Source organism: Anas platyrhynchos, chromosome 4 (assembly GCF_047663525.1).
Source record: "Anas platyrhynchos isolate ZD024472 breed Pekin duck chromosome 4, IASCAAS_PekinDuck_T2T, whole genome shotgun sequence".
Lineage (NCBI taxonomy): Eukaryota > Metazoa > Chordata > Aves > Anseriformes > Anatidae > Anas > Anas platyrhynchos.
Window position 1 is genome coordinate 8305238 of NC_092590.1, and position 22740 is coordinate 8327977.

At 42.5% G+C, this 22740-nt stretch overlaps 1 protein-coding gene across 1 annotated transcript; it reads right to left on the minus strand.

Annotated features, from left to right (window-relative positions):
* Positions 1-2102: 2102 nt before the first annotated feature.
* HADH (hydroxyacyl-CoA dehydrogenase) lies at positions 2103-21310 on the minus strand. The gene is made up of 8 exons (XM_027456624.3): positions 21068-21310; positions 17416-17544; positions 16863-17020; positions 11837-11963; positions 8652-8741; positions 7171-7243; positions 3653-3769; positions 2103-2577 (listed from the first exon to the last, which is right to left on the minus strand). Exons 1-8 carry the CDS (start codon positions 21233-21235, stop codon positions 2459-2461), a joined length of 981 nt encoding a protein of 326 aa, XP_027312425.3. The 5' UTR covers positions 21236-21310; the 3' UTR covers positions 2103-2458.
* Positions 21311-22740: the final 1430 nt, after the last annotated feature.

A 22740-nucleotide genomic window follows, 5' to 3' on the forward strand; every position in this document is an offset into this window, starting at 1 on the left:
ACTACCCGTGTTTTGCAGAGGCCTGATTCACTGTTGGAACTCCGGACTCTGGCAGAGGTGAAGATCCGCTGCTAGGTGCTGGAGTTAACTCCAGGCCTGTCAACAGCCTGCCATTTGTAACAGCTCGTTTCTGAAGGACATTTGCATTGACACTCCAAAACCCTTGGGTCAGATGGTCCGGGAAAAAATCCCACTTGTCTAGGAAGGAAAAAGGATACCTTTCCACGTCGTTTCCTCTAGTTGCTGTCAGCACTTCTTCCTACTGTGTAAAATGAGGCATCGGCTCACAGAGCTCCCACGTGGACAGAGCTGGGCGACTCACTTCAAGGCAGCTACTCATTTCTGGGGGCTAAACTATATCAGGAAACAGTTATCATACAATAAATGCTTGGGCAGTGCTGTTTGCCCAACTAAATTCTTACCCAGGTGATGTTCTCTGCAAGTCCCCCCAGCAGAGGATGGAGGAAGCAACAACCTGTGATCATTTCTACTGCGATCCACCCAGCTCATCAGGCATCCACATGTCTATTCCACATTCACATCCATACTGAAAGTTGATATTTGTGTCTTCTAATAGAAGTAGTCTTCTACAGCAAGAGAAGGGGCTCAATGATTTTTGCAAACAGACTCGGATTTAAGACTTCAGGGCGTCTGCACTCAGCAAATAGGCATCTGTCACTGCTGTCCCATGCACAAGTAGTACTGTGCTCAGTGCCATCAATGCAGAGTATTTCATTTTTTAGACCATAGCCAAATTTGAACTTCTAAACCACGCTTAATTCCTCTTTGGATCCAACTTTACTGCTGCCTCTTGCACTTTATACTCCGTAAGTCCCTCAAGCAGAGCATTCTCCTCCAGTCCAACTAGGATTCCGCTTTCAGCCCTTTCTGTAAAGTTTGCTGTGCTCCCATTTTCTCCCCAACTGTGCCAGCAGCAAGGATGACCATAGATGGAGCACGTTTGGCAGCTGACGTGACCCAGATGCTGAATCTGGAGCCATCTTCCCAGCTGCAGTAGCTGGGCTCACATCCGACTCCTCAGCTGTTGCCTGTCAAGCTGCTCCCAAGCTGTGCCAGGCATCCATCTCAAAGCTTTGATGGAAGTGGGGCAAATGCTCTAAATCTGTGAGGCCTGCTGACAAAAAGGATAAGGAAGACTAAAGGTTTTAAAAGCAGGCCGTGAGGGAAACCAAACACCCGTTTCCTTCTTTTTTTATCCTCATTTTTTTTCCACAATCTGGTTTTCCCCTATTAATACAAAAAATCAGGAAGAGCTGAGTGGTGAGAGCAGAAATAAACTCCCATGTTCTAGTCTATGTACTGCCCACCCAGGAGATCATCATACATACATGCACTCAGTTTACAGGTCCAAAAGACAGAGTAAAAGAAGGCTACGACCCAGCTGAACTGGAACTCCAACCTTCGTGCCCACCTGGCTCTACAGAAAAGGCACGCTTCCCAGCACTCCTACCAAGAACAAATCCAGGCTTTGCTAAGCCCCAAGGAAAAAGCTGCAAAGCAGAAGGTGGCTGCCACACCGATCTGTTTACACAACACAGCCTCCAATTTCAATCCCCCAAAGTACTCAACTACAGTAGTAGTGTAGTGCATGAAAAATGACACTTAAAATAAAGTGCCAGTAAGTAAAGCCAATTTATAGGACTCTAGAAAGTATCCGGAAGCTTTCACAAGCTTCCTAGCCTAAACAGAACAAAACAACTCTATTTACTAAGCTATTCAGAATAGGAGCCACCTCTTCGGTATGTTTCTACAGCATCTAGCAAAAGGAGGCCCTTGACCAGGAATTGTAAATGCCAAAAAATCCCAACACAAATCATGATTTCTGCTTTTAAACGCTGGCATTGGGACCATTTGGTGCAAGTGACAGCCTGCCACTGCAGGATTTTATTTTTATTTTAAACGATACGACATTCAAAAAGCCTGTTCAAGGCACTGTTTATACCTACAGATTAGCACTGCACTTAAGGAAAACCCTAACGAAACAGCTTGCTGCCTTTCCACCACTACATTGCCAGAGTGAAAAGAGACTGCCACCCAGTGGGCTACAACCACGTACATCAACTGCAAGCCACAGCGTTCAATAAAGAATTGTTGAAAATTTTATTTTTAAGAAAGTGTGGTTATTTTTTGGATTTTTTTTCCCATTAATATAACGTCTTTGAATACATAAATTCACTTGTCATTCTGTCTTGCACCTGAAAAATCAACGTCTGCATGAAGGCACTGTACATATAAAGCTTTTCGGAATTACAAGAAAAAATAATCTACCAAATCAAGCTTTCAGCAGAGAAATAGGTAACTAGTGCAATCACTCTTCAGAGGTGGGTTATGTTCTAAACGCAGCTCGTGCCGTCCTTGGGAAGGTCTAAACAGAATTCACCTGTAGTTTGGCAATGCTGAATACAAAGATAGTTTAACACCTCTCGAGGTTTGGAGTTCATTTGTATTTGTAGAATCCTTCTCCAGTCTTCTTACCCAGCTTCTTCTCTGCCACCAGTTTATCCAGAAGGGGGCTGGGTGCAAAAAGAGGATTGTTGGGCTCTAGCACATGCCATCCTGGTGGGAGAAAAGAAGAGGATGAATGAAAAATATTCCTGTTTACATGTCAAGATAACTGAGATCTCTATCTCTTTAGACAAATATTAAGAGCTTAGCAAACTGAAGAAGGTTTGAAACTTATTCTAGATTCTCCAGGACCCTCCAGTACACCCTTCCCAAAGCACAGGCCTTGTCAGTTATATGCAAGTCTAGCAGTTACTCCGTAGGAGTGGTTTGCTCAGAACACTTTATAATCCCTTGATCTTCATAACTGATGATTATTAATACCTACAAAAACATTAAGGAGAACTTTTAAAATAGTAGAAAACAAAAGGCGAAGTACAAGGAAATAAAAGAAAGGCTAGACTGAAAAGAAATTCAAGGAGAAAGAACTTCCAAGTTTCACTTCTACCTGTGAAAGGCACGGTCAGCTAGAACAAAGTAGCACTGCCCAACAGTGCTGCCTAAAAGCAGAAGGGACTTCACTGAAGATCTGGTTTTGAAAGTGATATTTTGCCTAGAGAATTTACGCTGCTCATTCAAAATAAGACAACGACCATCAACAAGCTGTTACCAACTGCACCTCCTTTTGCTGTCATACCGACATTTACCCACTTACTGACTGAAGTGAAAGGGAGACGGGACACCTGCACCCTTTAAACTATTTACTGGTTCCCTATTAACTGAGGATGAAAACATGGCAGGCAAAAAAACAGTAGGGAGCCTCAGCTTTTGTTGCTATTTATAAAAATATCTTACCTCTGTTACTCTTCCCACTGACTCTTGTTTAATTATACAAAGTCCCATTGACATTATTAATATTTTCCACAGGAACTTGATGCAGTAAGCACAACCACCACTGTCAGGTCCCCATCAATAAGTTGGGGTGCGGTACAAATGCTGTGCTCAGGTAGCACGCTGAGCTGCATTCTCATCCCCTTCTCCTCTACAGTTAAAAGGCTTGGGCCATAATGACTCCTAATTAGCTTAAACATGCAGCTTAAGCTAATTAGGAATCAGATTTTCCTTACAACATTCATCTACAATTTATCTAAAAAGGGCAAAAAAGAAAAAGAAAATAAGCATGCAGTACCATCTATAATGTATTTACTGGTATCCAACCCAACGTAGTCCAGGAGTTCAAATGGCCCCATGGGATAGCCAGCCCCGAGCTTCATAGCAACATCAATATCTTCCTTTGATGCGTCTCCTAGAGAAAAGATTGACAGTTTGATGAACAGAGAGGATTCTGCATCTGCTTGGCACCACCTATAAATAATTAACAGGGTGTTATTTCGCACTGGTGCAGCTCTTCACAAAAATCTCTGCACGTTTCAGAACCACAAAACCTGGAGTCAGCATACACAAAAATACACGCTGGAATACAAAGTTAAATCCCTCACACACACACACACAAAAAAAAAAAAAAAAAAAAAACCTGCAGGCCTGCTTTCTATTTTCTCATCTTCCTCTTGCATTTCAATATAGATTACCATGTTTTTGGTGGAACCGCAGCTACTGTGCTCAACCTAACAGAAAGACTAGAGGAAGAATCAGTCATGAAGAATCAAGAGCTTCTTTTAGAGGCAGCTGAATGTTGTAAGGAGAGGGCTCAATTTCAATTTTGTGGTGTCAGCAACACCTTTGGGATCTGGCACAGGACAGAGCTGCCCTTCCTCTAATGCAGTCAGAAGGCAAGGTCTAATACTGGACACAACGACTGCTTTTGACAGCAGCTCCTGAGGTCAGGGATACAGCCAGGTGAGCTGGCAGGCAGCACGCTCCATCGTGCTGCATCAGTTCATGCTTTAGCAAATGCAGCTTTCTGTTGAGACGCCAGCCTTGTGCACCTGGAGGTGCCCATTCCCACCTGCTTCTCCTGCAGGTGGACAAGGCAGGAACGGGGGGAGTGGCTGCAGCTGATTCACGTGCTCAATTTCAACAACTTTCACCAGAGGATAGCTATCAGAGATGGCAGAGAGGAGCGATGACCTGAAGAGACTGCGCAGCTGTAGTAAGATTATTGATTTCCAAGATTATTAAAGAAAATCAAAATGATTTGTAACATCTACTTCAGTCTGTGCCTACAAAAACAGGAATCCAGATTTTCAATTGTCACAGTTAATCTTCACCTTGTTCTTTCGCTGTGAATGTTTGTTTATACTGTCATGAAAGCAGATGCACCTTTACTGCTTATTTTTACCACGTCTTTTGATAAAGGCAGTGTACTTCTTTGCAGATCTTATAAGGAAAAAAAAAAAAAAGAAAAGATGAAGATAACAGGTACCTGTTGTTGTTTTTTTTAAGCATGCTCCATGCTCAGTTCAGGCTATCCAGAATCTTAGAGGATCATAGCCAATGCAATTTATGCGCCCAGAATAAGACAATCTTAGAAATGATTTTTCAGCAATTTCCCATAAAGGCAACAACTTGAATAAAATTGTCTTGTACGAAATCATAGAATCATTTAGGTTGGAAAAAACCCTTAAGAGATCAAGTCCAACCATCAAACTCACCCAGCAAGTCCCATCACTAAGTGATGTCCCTTACTGCCACATCCACAGGTAACACTTTTTTTATATTATGGAATGGCTTGGGTCAGAAGGGATCTCTTGGACCCCTCTGTGTATGGGGCATCCACAGCTGGCCTTCTGGGCTGCAAGTGCACACTGCTGGCTCATGTCATGTATCTCTTTTTGTTCTTTAAGGCTAACAACTCTTTTATTTTTCTTTCTTTATTTTTTTTAAACTTTTTATTTTTGAGCAGCTGGGAAATTAGCCTTACTTAATTCCAAGATAAGTTCCCCAGATTCAAATACACAGAAGCCTTCAGCTCATTTGAAGCTGATGCAGGTGTACTTACTTCTCCTATCGACAGATTAAATCCACTTTGTCAGAATTGGCACTTTGCTACCTGACAGCACAGACCAGGCAATACAGACCATCACTTGCTAATATTTCCAACGCGCCTCTGTTTAAATTACTGTTGATACACTACAGGGATTTTGGCTGTGTAAAAGTATGGAAGTCCTTCCCCACTTAACCCACAGAGACTTTGCATAAGTAAAGAATGAAGGACTGACCAATAAAATGGTATTTCAGTGCCTGTGGTTGCCAGGGAAGAGACCCAAATTCCTTACGACTGTGGCTGACAATCTGGTTCAAGTGTCTGCTCTAAGAATTAATGCAAAAGGTGTGATAAAAATTTAACACGATTCAGTAAGAAGTATGAATCAGAAGACAAGCATCAGGCATTTCAAAACATTAATCAGGTTTTTACATCAATGCCTTCAGAGTTAAAAATTCATAAGTGGACTTTAAGAAGTTTGGAAATATCATGCTGTTGAACAAAACACAAACAGAATAAAGATGAAATCAAAATACTGTTTTGCCTAGGCAGAGAGCCCTCAATTTTAACGCACAATCTCAGTGACTGTTTTCTTCTACATTTAATTAAAAGTTCCCTCATCTCCTGAAATATACATAATGACAGATGCCACTCACCAAAGGCGCCCCTTTTACACCCATTACAATACCCATGCACTATTTAAAACTGTGACTTTTTCTAAAAGAATAATGTCCCTTTGCATTCAAGCCTTTGTTTTTCCAGTCACTAAAATCTGCTCTTCTCTCTGTTTGAGATGTAATTAGGTACATCTGTTGATAGATAAACAAGCAGTGCTGGTTTATATTTGTTTCTGGAGATCAAACCATCCCTTCCGTGTGCTATAAAACAGATTTTTAATATTTAAAGCATATTTGGTGGAATCCTGATAATGCGATGCTTTCATCTGTAAAAAGGGGTGCTTTCAAAAACAAAATGTTTCAAATGACATTTTTCAGTAGCACGCAGCTACAAGCAGAACACTTGAAATAAAAGCAATTATACTCAAAATTTCCTCTTTAACCACTCACGTTATTGGCTTGTTTCCTTTTCAAAACAATTAGCAATGCTTTCAAAGTTGTATGGCTCTTTAGGAACTCCTGATTACTTCCACCTGCCCTCAGCATCAATGTCAAAAAGACCAAAACTAAGATGGGAGGTCCTAAGGAAGGTATGCTTTAAAAAGGACCTAGAAGAGGAGCAGGAGGTTTTACAGAGCAAAGGTTGAGCCCAAATCACTTGTATGCCAGTACTGTAGTATGATACTGAGTACTGTTGCTTATTCTATCTGAATATTGGTGTTTTCAGGTAGAAACCCACAGTATGGAACCTCAGAAGAACTTTCCTAATGGTCTCCCACAATGGGATTTTTAGGAATTTTCATAACGGCCTCTTGGGCTGCAGAGAAGAGGGTTCCGGCTCAGCTGGCAGAGGCTATTTTTACAGCGGTACCACACTCACCTTTCCAAACCAGAAACATTTTCCACCAGCAGGAGTTTCCCATACAGGTAATCAGTAACTTCCCACTCTGCATGCCCTGGCGTTTCAAAGGGAAGACAAGTGCTTTCCAGCTACACAAACTGGTTCGTGCCTGATGTGCATGACCCACCTCCAGCCTTTAAGGCGTGAAGGTTTTAAGGGAATCACAACACCTTTCTGAATGGATTTAACACTTCGCAGCACAGTATGATGCCAGCATCCCCTGAAGTCAATAACCCAGCAAGTACCTCTCTCAAAAAGTCGAACAGCTTCCATCATATACGGCACCAAGAGACGGTTTACAATGAAGCCAGGAGTGTCCTATGAAAAATAACAAAAGAAACAAAAAGGGATTCTAAATAAACATTCATAACTACTACACTCAGACAACACATAAATTAAACAAGTGGATGAAGACACTTATTGAATCATCAACTTCTGGTGTGCTCTGAACTGTATTTTCATCTGATTTATCTGCTCGCTATTCAAACACAAAAGATGAGTTTCACAAACCAGGCATGGCACACAAACATTCATCATGATTAAAAGCAATTAAGACTACTACAAGTCCAACTCATCAATCTTAAAACGATGTAATGTGACCCATTGGAAAATGCCTTCTCTTTAGCAAAATTCTGCTGACACAATTTCCTGAAGGATATGAAGAGTTTCTCTGTGTGTGTGTTGTTCACTACTGGAGTTCCTGGCTCAACGTTCTACCTCTCCCCCACTGCTCACTGCTAAACCAAGCTTTAATCAAAGTCAAAAATATAAAGAAAAGAGAAAGAGCTTTGCAAATACAGTATTATTTCAAATATTACTACAACTGTTTCAGGTCTTTATTGATCTGTTCCATTTCATCTCAGTATTTAAACCAGAGAATTTCAAGCAAACAATTGCAATTTCTTCTGCAAACAGGAAAAAAAAAATCAAACATGGAGACTGACCATTATTTCTGCGTTACCCTCTAACCAAGCTGATTTATCAACAATATCGAATCGTATATTTGCCACATTCCACCCTGGAAAACTGTGACAGAAACAGGAAAAAGAAGTCACCTAAGGCCACACAGCAATGTAGCAGCACAGCCAAAATCTGAGTGCAGCATTCAGATGCTGAATTACTGGTAACCACCAGATCGCAGGCCCTTCTTTTTATGACCAAAAGTCTCCTGAGGGTTGTGAAACTTTAGGCAATAGCTTGCACAAAGCTTCCCAGACCACAGCTTAATGGATTTGGAAAAAGTGTGCTTAGGACGCGGGGCGTTCCTCTGGAAAAAAAAAAAACAACTGCGAAACCATGAAGATTAATATGGGCGTAGTTACTGCAGACTTAAGAAAATCTTGTGATGAGCACACACCATGGAGGACGCATCCAACAGCTTCACGGTACAAGAGGTAGCAGTCTTGCCTTTAACATAGCTAAAGATAAGCTCCTGTGCAAGCTTTTCAGCCCAGGACTGGAAAAAGCAAAACAGAGGGGTATGCTCTGACCTTGTAAGTTTTGCTGCTTTTCAGAAGATATCTAGAGTCCCTATACTTTGAGGAATTTGTGGTAAATGTGGGTATTTTCTTTGTCAAAATGTTTTTAATATGGAAGTGAATCTGGAAAAAAAATTGCCTGGAAATTCCAGAAATGCTCTTCTAACCTCCTGAAAACCACTTTCTTAATATTAAGTTTTCAAGGAAAACAAGTTTTCTGGATGTTGTACAATCCAAACTGTACTCACCTTACAACTGACAGGACTTTTTCCTACCGCTTTGCTGAAGTCCATAAGTGACTCAAAAGTCTTTTGGCTAGTCATTGGAGTCTTGATGACCTGGAAAACAGGAAGGAAGGGAGAGATAAGCACATTTCTGAGCAGAATTTCCCAACACAGAGATGATTAAACCAAATTTCAGAACACTTACAGAAATTCATATGACATTTGTTTTGAAAAAAAGAAAAAAGTAGTAGATATATATATAACAGACACAGAAGTCTATTTTAAAGACAAGTATATTGTGTTTTACATGTTCTCAAGTTATGTTTCCTTGAGATAGGTAAAAAGGTCTATCTTTTTAGAATCCTGTGTAGAGGTAATAGTATAACAGACCCGCTTTAAAAGCCACGTAGTCTCTGCTGTCTTGGGAAACACACTGGCACTACTCTAGAAAACCATATTATAAAATTAATAAACCATATTAAACCTGATATAAACGATGAAACATCTATTCTGTGCCCATGGTAAACGTGAGACAGACATGTAATTCTAAAGAAAATTTAAAATCTTTCAGATATGCAACTGCCTCTTAGCTTTTTAGTATATTCCCATGTTGATTTTCTTCACAAATGAGTCTTCTTCTTTTGTCACATGTAGTATTTTCTCGACTCCCCTGGAGTTGGGATGCAGTGTGTTATTTATTACACTGTATTTGTTCTTTATTAGCGACCTACCCCCCACCACACACAGAATGACTTGCAGAAGCTGAACTGGTTGCAATATTTGTGTTGAAACTGGCCTTCATGGGTGGTAACTGAAAGCTGCTACGTGTAAGCGGTTAATGCTGACCTCTTTATTCATACGATCTTAAGCCACTCAGATTTCCATGCCCCAGACACCCTAATAACTGATGATAAGGCCAACACACAAAAAAACAACATTGTTAGGACTGAGGAGAAGGCTTATTTTTTGGCAGAAAAAAGAGTGTTTTTTTAACTTCATTATTAGATAAAAATCTCCAAAATATTTATGTAAGACTGTGACAGTTTCAAGAACGAGTTTTTAGTACACACTTGAGAGTTTTTAAACATTATCACCAGTCTTTTGAATTATTAGAGAAAGAAGTCCTCTCATAGCTATGCTCTTCTGAGCACAAGATCAACAATCTATGGAAATCGCAGATAAGATGCAAAGCTACTGCAGAGTTGTGACAGGTATGGAAGACAGCTTCCATGACAGATGCCTGACAATTTCAGTAATATCTTTTACAGTTAGGGCAATTCCCTTAATTTTTTACCCCTTTATTTCAAATGGAAACAACTGTTTTGCATAGAAGATGTTATACAGTGTTCTTCAATGCCAGTCCTGATTTAGAGCAGCAGATCTGAAACAAAAGCAAACCCTTTAAAAAGCATATTTATTTATTAATTAATAATAAGCACAGCTTTTGTGTTCTAAAGACCTTCAAAGCGGAGTGACTTTGGGCAAGGGCATTCATAAATCTGGTGAAAAAAACACCAATTACAATGTTGCCCACAGCAGTCATAAAGGGGTTGCTCTGTTTTGTCTTTTTTATGAATACTGATAGATAATCCTCAGTAGTTTTCAAACCTCGCAGAAGTTTAGTTCAGATATCTAAAGTCTATCATTCGTTTTAGGCTCAAGACAAGGCACTGGACATTTCAACCTCACAAATAAATTACTGGAGACAAGTAGTTCTTAGTACAGAAACCAGTACAGCCCGTGCCAGCCTAAGGAACTACGCTAAGATTTCTGTCATCTCTGACACCACCTATAAAATTTCTCCCTTTCCTCCTTACATTTCCCCAGACCATTTAATCACAATACAGAGATTAAACTAAAACATTTCACATGGGTACAGAAGTTCGGGAAAGGGAATTTGCAAGTGGTTGAGTCCTTGCCAGATGACTGTACTCTGAATCACATTTGTCCGTTTCAGCTAAAAGGTTCAAACATTTTTTTTTTGGGGGGGATGCAGTCAAAGACACAGAGCAAGGAAGTGCATGGCATGTATTTTAATGTGAAACAAGTGAAATTCAGGAGTTGCAAAGCAAGGCACAACTTATTCAGAGTGTTTGTCACCAAAGCACTACTAGAATTAATCACTTACGGGACAGAGGAAAAAGATTTACAGCATTTAAGTGCAAGAAGTACGTGAAATTTTGTGGCAAGCTGGCCAAGACACAACGTTCATCTTCACTTAAGGTCTTGTAAACTGTAGCCAACCAAGATGAGCTGTAACAATCACACGATCTCCAGACATGCACATTCTTTTGTAGTTTAGCTCATCTCCTGTGCTATTGCACAGCCACCTTAAGGTGCCCTTTTTCTTTTTTTTTTCTTATTTTTTGGGGGGGGAGTGGGAGGAGAACAGGCAGAGGAAGAAAGCCCTGGCAGTTGTACTGCAATGATGTCTTTACTTTGGAGACTCAGACCCTTATATCAGATTGTTTCTTATTCTGCTCTGCATTTCCATCCCTGGAAGTCTTTAAAAGACGTTTAGATGTAGAGCTTAGGGATATGGTTTAGTGGGGACTGTTAGTGTTAGGTTAGAGGTTGGACTTGATGATCTTGAGGTCTCTTCCAACCTAGAAATTCTGTGATTCTGTGATTCAATATTATTAGAAGGTGCAAGATGTAGCCAAGGAGAGTATACTTAGAAAAACTTCTGAAGACTTAGTAAAGGCTGCTCTTCACATATTTCCCAACCTTTAAGGACCTCTAATGTTAATGTTAAGACACGCAGCTTCAACCTTCCAGACAAATCATCTGGAAGACTGAATAAACACAACTTACTTTGCGTCTCAAAAGTCACAAGGCAGTACGAGTTCCTCTGCACATCACCTCCTATCAAGCCCAGACTGTTAATAATCAAATCCCTCTGTCAGTCATTGGATGGTTTTGTTTCGGCTGCCAATAGTTCTTATTAATCAGCTAGCCTGCGGGACTGAAACAGTCACTGTAAAGGGCACGTCGGCTGGCAGCTCACCAGGGAACTTTGGAGCCTGGAGGCAGGAGTAACCTCCGTGGTCAACCTGCCCCTTGACAGACCGTCACCAGAGATGGCTCGTTCTGCATCAGAGGAGCTGCAAACCCACACTGACCCTTTCACCAGACTGAATTCCCAGTGATAACAACCACGCTGCTGTGATTACTACGTGGTTGTAATTAAGATGGTGTAAGAGCCTTACCTCCACGAGCTTCATCATCGGCACGGGATTGAAGAAATGGAGGCCACCGAATCGGTCCTGCCTGGTGGTGGAGTTGGCCAACTGCGTGATCTGCAGGGACGAGGTGTTGCTTGCAAATATTGTATGCCTGGAAAAAAAAAACACATGGGCTGTGCTATCCTCCTGACAGCAGGAGGCTGGTGCACCACGCAGAAACAGACATCCACTGGCTAGCCATCCACACAACTCCTAAAAATACCCCTGCAGATTATCACCTTCCTTTTGCTGAGGTATAAATAGAGCAACGAAGGAATAACCAGAGGAAGAGTTGTGTGAGCTTCTGACTCCCGAGATTGCATGTTGAATACTGTGTCAGGTCAAAGAAGAAAGATTCTCTAAGCAGAACATTTTTGTTACAGCCCCAAATCTATTCCAAGTAATTCCTTCAGCAATCCTGAAAATCAAATAGAATTTTTTTTACACATCTATGGAAAGCCAATCACATGACATATCAAGTATGTATTTTGGAGCTCAAAAAAAACAGTAATTTTTTTTTTTATAATGATCAGTGGCAGACACGGTAAGTAAACTTTGTACCAGAGCAAAGAGGTGATGAGAAAAAGAAGAAGGGACACTGCAAAGGTTACACAAAATTACACAATTTTCAAGGCATATTTCAAAGATCTTGTCAGAGACATAAAACACATTTACTAATTCCAATTTGTGATGATTTTTTTCAGAGACATCTCAGAGCCTCAGCAGCCCTGCCATATTGACATCACACAGAAAACTTAAATGGCTTTTTCTTCAAACCACAGAATCAAAAACTAAAATTAGAACTGAAACCCTACCTTCCATTCTGGACTGCCTCAATCTACCTTTCAAGAAGTTACCCTCCTGGACTCGTCAAATGTTAATCTAGATTGGTAGTTTGCTTATATTTCACTGAGATATAATTGAGCTTCCAAACACAGCTTTCAGAAGTTACGTCTATGTCATGGGGACATCTTATAGCTGCATTAGAAGAAAACACTTAAAAAAAAAAAAAAAAAGAAAAAAAAAACAGAAAAAAAAATTTTTTTTTTCTGTTTTTATGTTTTCTGAGTTTTGAAAACTTGTTAAGGGAGAAGGAAACCAAATATCCTGAGAATTCCTGCTTATATTTCTCATAAATATTCTTTTGTTTTTCCCCCACCATGAAATGGGCCTTCCATTGTTCTTAGGGTAGTAAAAACAGTATTTCACACTTCATCATTTTGATCTTGTAAGGTCAATGAATCCAACAGACACTTATCTTCCCCCAAAATCTGTCACTGTATAGAAATAATTCAAATAATCATTTAAAAAAAGCTTCGTAAACCCACGTGTAAAACAGTAACAATTACATCTCACAGAATAATGGTCTTAGAGCAAGAGGTTTGAATTCAGCATCCCTTCTGCAGGTAAATCCTATAAACTCTCACAATGTAAAGCTTTGGTTAAAAAAAAAAAAAAGGCATTACATTGGTGCTGTGTACAGGGGCATTTTATTTACACTTTCTGCTCTGACCAACAAATTGACTTAAACTGAGGTTAAAATAGAACTGAGATGCCTCTGTGACACAGAGTACATTATCTGTGTTTCAGGTGACAGCACGGTCTGAAGGCTTTTAAAAGCAGCGATAGGAGTGAAGCCCCAAGGATGATTTTCCAGCCAGCAGTGTGCTTTCACTTGGTGCCATCTAGTGGGCCATAGGAAGAAATTAAAAGCAAATTAAAAGCAAAGTCAAACACAACAGAAACACACCGTTTCGGTAACTTACTTTTACAGTCCAGCTCTTTAAGCAGGGAAAAAACCTCTTTCACAGCACTTTTATAACGCACTGCTTCTGAACACCCTGACCTGTCCCAAAACACTGGCCTGTTCCCGGCTGAGTTTCCATTTCTAAAGACCGATCCTAAACCAAGAGATGCTGATAGGCATTCCCACCAGCCAGAGGTTAATAGAAGGCAAGAGTTCTTAGGACAGTAGACACTCCAAAATTCTTTTGACATCATTACCATCCTTCTTGGAAAGTGCTGCATTGTATAAACGACCCAAAGATCATGAAAAATGCAGAAGTATTATTTAAAAAAAAAAATAGCCTGACTTTTTTCAGAACAGGAGCACGAGGGCTGATTCAACAGAGGAAAAGGAAAACAGAAGTGGGTAGCAATGCTTTATCACCCATTCTGAAGATGATAACTATACAACAGTTACTATATGAGAGAGGTAACACACCTGGAGGTGTGTCATATATATACTACACTTTGCACTTTTGCAAAGCGCTGCTAAGAACAAAAACCAGGATGCGTTCAGACTGATGTCCTAAGACCAAGCAATGGCCCTCACTGTTTTACCTTTTTACCTGCTCAGTTACCCAGGTGAGGAATATCCCAAGTTCTCAGTGCCCTCTGGGGCTGCCAACCTCTCCTCATTCATTGCATTTTCTCTGAAAACTTAAGAGCAATTTGCTCTCCACCCAACCACCAAATAAAACCTGTCTCAGTAAAGAACAGCTTTCTCATCCCCCTCCATTTATGGATTCCCTCTCAGAGGAATGATGGTTCCTACATAGAAAAAAAAAAAAAAAAGGAAGAGGAAAGAATGTGTGCTATTTTTTCATGAGATACTTTGGCTTTGTTCTGTCACCAGGTTTATATTCATTGGAGAGGTCATCACAGAACAAATACGTGAGAGGGGCATGTAATGTTGCACCTGAGGAAACAAACGAAACCCAGGATACAACATAAACGAAGAAATAGGCATATGTACAGTTTATGTTTCAAAACCAGGATTAATCATCTTGTCTGATCAACTGTAACACACAGCCCCTTACATTTCAGTCAGCTATCAGCTCACTGGGTAAGTTATCAGGGTAAGACCGAAGATTTGCATTAGCAAAAGCCCTTCCTTCTCAGAAGGCTGGCCTTTCATACTCACTGCCTGTAACACAAAGTGCCACCGAAGCCCCAGGCCCCACAGAATTAAAACTTCTCCCAGGCCTCGAGCTCTCTCTAAACAAATCTTGCCTTTGTTACAGCTGCAAGACCCACGCTGAACTGATGCAACAGTGAGGTGGCTCAAGAAGTAATTCTACTGCATTTTGAAACATCTGATCTAGCGAAGGCTGCACGGCACCTGTGCTGACAGGCACAGCCTTCCCTCCCATCACAGCGCCACACAGGGGAAGTAAAGCCTCCTGCTCCATTCAAGCACAAAAACCCACCAACTAGACGGTTCTGCCTTTCCCCACAACACCCACATGATAGGCAAATCATGGATATTCCCAAAAAATAGTTACAAACCACCGTTTGCATCTAATAGCCGGTAGTTTAAGCACTCAGCTACTAAGCTTCACTGTTTCACTAGCTTTTCTTTCTTTTCACCTAACCTTCCATACTGCAACTGGTATTCTTCACCATTCACTACCCTTTTCTTCAACCTCTACATCTTTATCACCATCTCCAATTGTCCTCTTAAAAAGGAAGGCTTCTTGTCTTAGGTCAGAGGTTGGACTCGATGATCTTGAGGTCTCTTCCAACCTAGAAATTCTGTGATTCTGTATTGTCTAATGGCATTTTTCCCAGCCCTGCAGAGTCACGCTTTAGGCAGCACAAAGGAGCATACCTGAACCTTTACCTACCCCTACCTTTAACACTCCGTAATGCAAAACTTGTTGTTTCAAGGCAGCTTTATGTATAAACCACTCAGTCTTAGCAAAAACAGCCTCAAGTGTTCCAAATGCGTGTAGTATTACATGAGGCTCCGGGTCCCTACTTTTCCTTGTGCCTTTTCCGAAGTTTCCCTTGCTGGCTGGTTCTAGATGGTTTGCCATTTCGTACACTCTAGTTTGCTCATCAGCTTTCTCTGTTAAAAACAGAGACCGGTTGCCTGAGTCTTTCTCTGCTTTTAACAGAAGCAGCCAGTGGTCTGTTTTCACAAAATTAGGATAACCTAACCATGATGAGGTTTCCTGGTAATTGCCAAAGGCAGCTACTTAATTTTCTTTGCCTGTGAGACTGCGGCTAAGAGCAAGTTACCCTGTCCTCAATGCAAGGCTTCTTGCGACCATTTATCATTCTCAGAAACGCCAGGCAATTCTGAACACTAACCGTATGAGGCAGCCTGAAAACCTCCCCAGGCTGAAGTCAATTAATGATAACATCTTTCCTCCCTTGACATTATATTCAAGCTGCAGCCTGCTTAGCTCTTAGTTAAACAATCTGGAAGACCTCTTAGCCAATACCCCCAGATTCAGCTGCACCAGTTAGAAGTTCAATCTGTGAGCAGTCAAGGTCTCATGATTCTGAGTCATCCGTTACAAGGATCAGGCTCCCGAGACTGCATGCTCAGCTTAACAGCATTTTGAGTTTTGGATAGAATTGAACAGTAACTTCGAACAGTTATCAAATATAGGTCAAGGCAAGCTCCACAGACTGTAACTGAGCGTGTGGTAAGAAAAGACAGAAACTGCTACCGCAAACATCATAACTGACAATGATCTATGTCCAAAACCTTGCAATATACAAGTTTATCTCGCTTAAGCTATGACTTGCAGCTTAGAAGCTGAAACTTCTGAAAATTTATTCGTGCGAGGCACACTAAAACCAAATATTTCACCATTCCAATTCCCTATTTAACTATGGGAATGCATGTTAACCATACCCGATCTGTACCAGGATATGGTTATGCTACAGCTGCACATTTGCATTTAGATCTGACTTGGATAAAGCAGGCTTTGAACTTGCTGAGTAGATGGACAAACCTCCTCTTGTCTAATCATACCATGAAGCACATCCAATAATGCAATGCAACAAGTAAATAAAGCAGATGAATGTACCTGAATGTGTTTGCAAAACATGTACCTGGCAGGTACATGTTACATGTGACAGTCTGGAGTAAGTCTAAGGAGAAAACCTCCTGTTTTTAAGAAAAACAGCTAAGAAAATGCAGAATTAATGGTGCAAGAGAAAAAAAAAAATAAAAGGTGCAAGTTTCAAAACGAAAGAGAAGAAATACACATACTCTGGAGCAAATTTATCCAGCCTCTTGAAGAGTTCATTTTTAATTTCCTGGTTCTCCACGATGGCTTCTATCACCAGATCCGTGCTGTGGACCACTGCTACTGCATCTGTGCTTGTTGTAAGGTTCTTTAAGGTCTTCTCAATAAATTCTGCACCAGCCTGAAACATCACAAGAATTTGCAACAATGATTTCATTTCTTTTTACATGAAAACCCACATAAGCGCTGTAATGTATTTTTGAGCCCCCCAAACCTCAGGATTAATTATTTGGCACCATTTTGCATTTAACATTTGTTTCAAAAAGTCACCAAGCTATTTAAATCTTTATCTAGAGGCTGAAGGAACAAAAATCAGGGAAGGCATCCATCTTTCAGCCTCCCTGAATTGCAAAAAGAAAATCCAAGCTCTTCATCGTACTGAAAAAAAAAATCTATTTTTTAAGCCAGCATATTAGTATGCTCTGTAACGCATAACTGCAAAACAACATCAGAACTCCAGTACAGGAATTTTATTATCCTAGGTTCTCCTAATGGTACAAATAAAAAGATGCCAACCTCAGGCTTATCCGCAAACTTCTTCTTTGTCACTCTCTTCAAGCTCTCTTCAATTCCCTTTGTAGACTTCTTAAGGATTTCATCTGACTGGTCTACCAACACCACCGTGTGACCACTGGCTGCTGCAATCTGAAAGTTAAAATATGATTCAACATCAAGATCATGAACAACCAGACTGATGTGGGTTGGGGCAGACAACTGACCAGAATTAGGCAAAAGACTGCTAAAGGACCTAGAATCAAGAATCATGCACTTTAATAGAAAAAAAATCATTAAAATGCTCAAATATTTGGGGTGGAGGAGAAGGGAGAAAGGACTCAACTTGAGAGAAAAGGAAAGAGAAATCCCTTTTTCCCCCGAGCTGTCTGCAGAACTGCACTTGGAGGCAGCTGGATTCTGCAGCTCTGACAAGTGAAAGAAATCTGTCTTGAAAAGAGGAAGCGGCTTAGCTGTGAGCCTCGGATCTTTGAAGCAAAAAGGGCTGTGGAGACCAAAAGTGGAAGGCTGGCAGGGTGAAGAGGTGCCGTAAGGGATGGCTGGCCCTGTGATCCTGGGGCGTAACGTAACACAACGCTGCTGTTTGACCATGAGCGTGTGCCTGGAACAACGGGAAGGTGACAGTGGAACTGGGAGCAGAAATGAGGCTTTTGCCCCAGCAGGGCTCTGTGCAGATCCAAACTGCTAGCAAACTCTCCTTCCTACGTACTCGGTACAAACGCTGGCTCAGCCTCTTAAAACCCAGCTTGCCATTATCTGTTACTTTGCTATTCATTAATTTACATTTCTCTTGTTAGCTAGCAACAGTCTATCTTCATTTTCAGAACTCCTGAACAAAGTTGCAATATAATAACTACAGAAAATAACAGACATTGAAACATGTTTCCACTTTTTTTTTTTTTCTTTTTTGTGAGTGACACCTTAGGAGTTAACCTTCTGCAAACTTTCCCTTTACACCTAACTCGCACCTGGAGTTTAAAGAACCTCCTGTGCCCACAGGACCTACCCCAACAAAGCTAGCTGAAATGAGAAACACAGACCTGAAGAAAAGCGTGGCACTATTCTCATTCAAGATTCCTCACAAATCCAGCAAATAAAGAAATGCCAGGCTGGTTCCAGACAGAAGCACTGCAGAATTAACAAGGTGTCAGCCTGCAGCTGGACATTTCTTCATCCATTTTTTTTTATTATTTTCATTATGGCCATTTCATAAAATCAGTTGTATCATAAGAAATGTTTAAATTAAGATTGGACTTCCATTTCTTCTAATTTCATCTGCTGCTATCATTTGCAACGGCAAAGCAAGGTCCTCTACTCTTCAGAAGAAAATTCATTACCAAGCACATTCATAAGACATGCTTCAGCGATTATCCATTTACAATTGTACCAGAACATCACTGAGCACTTGGCAAAGAATCATAGAGAAGCTAAGAGCTCCCTTTTTCCAGTTCATTCTTAACATATGTGTGTTTATAGGAAAGAAGAAAAATGTCAAGAAATCACATCATCGCCTTGCAATTCAAACACACGCTTGTACAAACTCTTCTCTCCAGTGTCTTTATGAATATTACATATGAAACACAACAGTGCTGGGGAGTCAGTTAATGCTTCTCTCACACTGTTCATGTGGCTGAATGAGAAATTGTAATTTCCTGGCTTTCAGCCATGCACTGATTAGCTTCTCCTGACTGTATGAGAAAGAAGGAAGATGATTTCTGAAGTGTTCAAAGCAGGAGGAAAATCTTTACTACCAGGGTGCAGAGGAGACCTTGCTCTGTCACAATCATCTCTGCTTTGGGATAATTCTGGATTGATAAATCGGAGGCAGATGGTCAGCAAAACACTCCTAGGTCCTTAACATTGGTAGAACACTACAACTGCTGTTACTGCCAAATACCACACCTGTTTCTCTTGGTAAACTTCTCCCTAAAACATGCAATCTAACAGAATATGCATATTAAGGCACTTACTCTACAGAATTACAACCTTTGCATAGTGTGCATGCTCCTTGAGCATGCTAACAGCTTGCTCCAAAGTTGTTATTTGAAGATTCCTTCAGTGGAAATCTCAAATTCTAGTATCAAGGTGCAGAAAGGTGTTTGCTACCAGACAAGTTAATAAACAACTACTTTATTCCTTACAAAAAAAAAAAAAAAAAGCCAAAAACCACACAGCCCCTGTATGCCTCCTACTAGAAATTTGCAATTTGCCAAGAATGTGAAAAATCTTCACTTCTGAGAAGGTCATCCATTAATTAAAAAAAAAAGAAAAAAAAAAAAGGAACATTGCTATTTGTGTACTCCAACTCCCTGCTGGCTTCCACCTGGGGAAAAGCAGTGCCAACCTGGAGGATGCTGGATGCTCCAGTTACTGTTTGTGAAGCACCCAGTACTTTGGCAACAAGCTCTGTCTGTGAATGAGGTAAATAACTAAATCTTAAATCACTGGCAAGACTGTTCAGTCACAAAGCAATCGGGTTAAAGATGAACTTGAAAGCCAAAGGCCAGAGATTAAACACTGGGAAAATAAGTGCTATTTAAATATTAACCGCTCCATAACTCTATAGATGACTGACAGCCTAATGTTCGTTTTAGCTGCTATACGGTATTTAAATAACTGGTAATAATGTCACTTGATCCGCTCCCTTGGCAAGATAGAAGAAGCTTCTTTCTTAGCCCTACATTTTCCAAATATTTATTACACACTGCCTGGTTTTATAAATAGCCCACACAGTCATAAGAACCATCCTAAATAATTTAGGACGTTAACCTCAGTTCCTCTTGCCTACCTGTCTGACCTGAAGATCTGTGGCTTAAGAGAAAAGTTTTAAAGTTGAGCAACTGGACAGCAGCGGCGCGGCAGTGCTTTCTACTCTGAAACAATAAAACCGAAGATTGCAGAAGTCTGCTAACACAGCAGCTCAGGTGTGCCCCTTCACTGGCAGCCCCAAATCCTCGTCCTGAGGGTAAGATACCTGTGTGCTGCCCACCCTAGGTCGCCTGTGTGCCTTGTATGCTACATGCTGAAATAGGCATCGCATTAAATCGTTTGACTGCAAACTGTGGTATATTCAGACAAGTGATTCCAGGCCCTGGAGCGTGTCCAGAGCAGGGCTATGAAGCTAGTGAGGTGCCTGGAGCACAAATCCTGTGAGGGGCGGCTGAGGGAGCTGGGGGGGTTTGGGCTGGGGAAGGGGAGGCTCAGGGGAGACCTCATTGCTCTCTGCAACTGCCTGAAGGGAAGGGGTGGGGAGCTGGGGGTCGGCCTCTGCTCACAGATAACTACTGATAGGACCAGAGGGAATGGCCAGGGGAGGTTTAGGTGGAAAATTAGGAGACATTTCCTCTCAGAAAGAGCAGTCAGGCGCTGGGACGGGTTGCCCAGGGAGGTGGCAGAGTCCCCGTCCCTGGGGGTGCTCAAGGCAAGGCTGGACGTGGTGCTTGGGGACACGGTTAGCGGGTGACACTGGTGGTAGGGGACGTTTGGACCATCTGACACTGGAGACCCTTCCCAACCTTAATGATTCTTTGATTCTCGACCAGCCCCGAGAGAACCCCCGCGGGGCCATCAGCTCCCCAACATGGCGCCCCCCCCCCCCGTCATGGCGGCGGCGCCGCCCCCGCTGCCGCTCGGCTCCCGCCCCGGCCGCGCTCACCTGGGCGATGCCGGCGCCCATGAGCCCGCCGCCGATGACGGTGACATGTTTGACCAGCAGCTTCTTGGCGGCCGCCGTGGCGGCGGCGGCGGCAGCAGCAGCAGCAGCGGCGGAGGACGAGGAGGAGGAGGAGGCGGCTCGCACGAAGCGTCGGGTGGCGAAAGCCATGGCGGAGGCGGGCAGGCGGCAGCAAGGAGCCTGCGGCCGCTCGGCGGCGGGGCCGGGCCGGGCCGGGCCAGGCGGGGCGAGAGCCGCGCTCCGCCCCGGGGAGCCGGGGCCGCCTGAGGGGGAGAGGCGCCCGGCGGGGGCCGCCCGTCCCTCAGTGGCTTTGGGGCCGCTCCTCGGCCGCTGGGGGGCTGCTGGCACCCTCCCCGGTGTCCCCAAGGTCAACCCGGTAATGGCGAGGGGCTGGCTCCGTGTGGGGGCTGCCTTGGTGCCCGTCCTTCACGCCGCGCTTCACTCCAGCTGGTGGCGTGGCAGCAGGTTATTTCACAGAATCACAGAATTTCTAGGTTGGAAGAGACCTCAAGATCATCGAGTCCAACCTCTGACCTAACGCTAACAGTCCTCCACTAAACCCTCAAAATCGGGCCTGCTGTGCAACGTGCCATCAACACGCGTCCTAACTAGACGGACATTTCGTTTTCAAGCCTATGCAAACTATAGGAATCCCCCGAATCTAGCCCTTCCTTCACAAACACTAACACTAACTGATCAGGCACCCCCTTGCCACCCTTTTCCACCTAATTCCTCCAACACCTGAAGGACCAGCGCTTCAAGCCAGCAACAGCTGACAACGCCGCAACCGTAGCACATTTCACTTGAGTCAGCACGGAGGTAACCATTAAGCAACTTGTTTTCTTCAAAAGAGCTGAAGTATTTTTGGATCTGTGCACTTTTGAGTACAAAGTGTAATGAGAAAATTTTCTGTGCTGCGCCTCATCTGGCTTGAGTCAGGAACGGTAGCAGGCTGCTGGGAACAGCTTCACCCAAGCAAGCAGGCTCAGTCACCGTTCCCTGCGTGTACAAATGACTGAGTGGGTAATTAACACCGTCCTCTAAAACCAAGTTCCCTGTGCCAAGCTACTTGCAGCATAACTCCAGGTTTAAAACCCAGGACTTCCCCAGAGAGCAGCCAAGCTCTGTGCTGTGCTCTCCAAGTGCAGCCAGCAGGGCTCCAACCCATTTCTCCCCAACAAGCGCTTCGCTCACGGCCCACTCATCCCTTCCCCTTCTGCATTCAGAGGCCTCCTGCCTCTCTTTGCCCCCCTCAGGCCCCAGCACCTCTGCCCTCTAACTCCTCTGCACCAGGGGTCCAACAAAATTACACCTCAGCTCCTCAGCCTGTCCATCTCCTCTTAGCACCTTCTCCCTTTTACCTCCTCCATCTCCACACCTCTCTCCTCCTTTTATTCTTTTGGAGTAACAGGGTTTGTAAAACTGCATGGAGAGAACGAAGAGACATACTCTATTACTTGCTCATAACATCCTGCTATTATATTTTCCCAGTTTCACCCCACCACCACCCTCCCACTACTTCCTTGACTCCCCATCCAAAACATTCTGTAACATCTTCTCACTCAAAAGCTTTTTGTTTTACATAACATGTAAAATGCCAAATATCGCAAGCTTAGCCAACAAACGGAATTCATTAAAATAACTGTGCAAAGCTG

Bases quoted from the DNA above. Each gene is read 5' to 3' on its own strand.
- HADH (XM_027456624.3), bottom strand. From the start codon at position 21,235: ATGGCTTTCGCCACCCGACGCTTCGTGCGAGCCGCCTCCTCCTCCTCC. The intron at 17,021-17,415 runs GTTGGCATCTTT...GTGATGTTTCAG, and splicing joins AGTTTGCGGATAAGCCTGAG to GCTGGTGCAGAATTTATTGA. The intron at 11,964-16,862 runs GTATGTGTATTT...TTTTTTTTCCAG, and splicing joins CTGGATAAATTTGCTCCAGA to GCATACAATATTTGCAAGCA.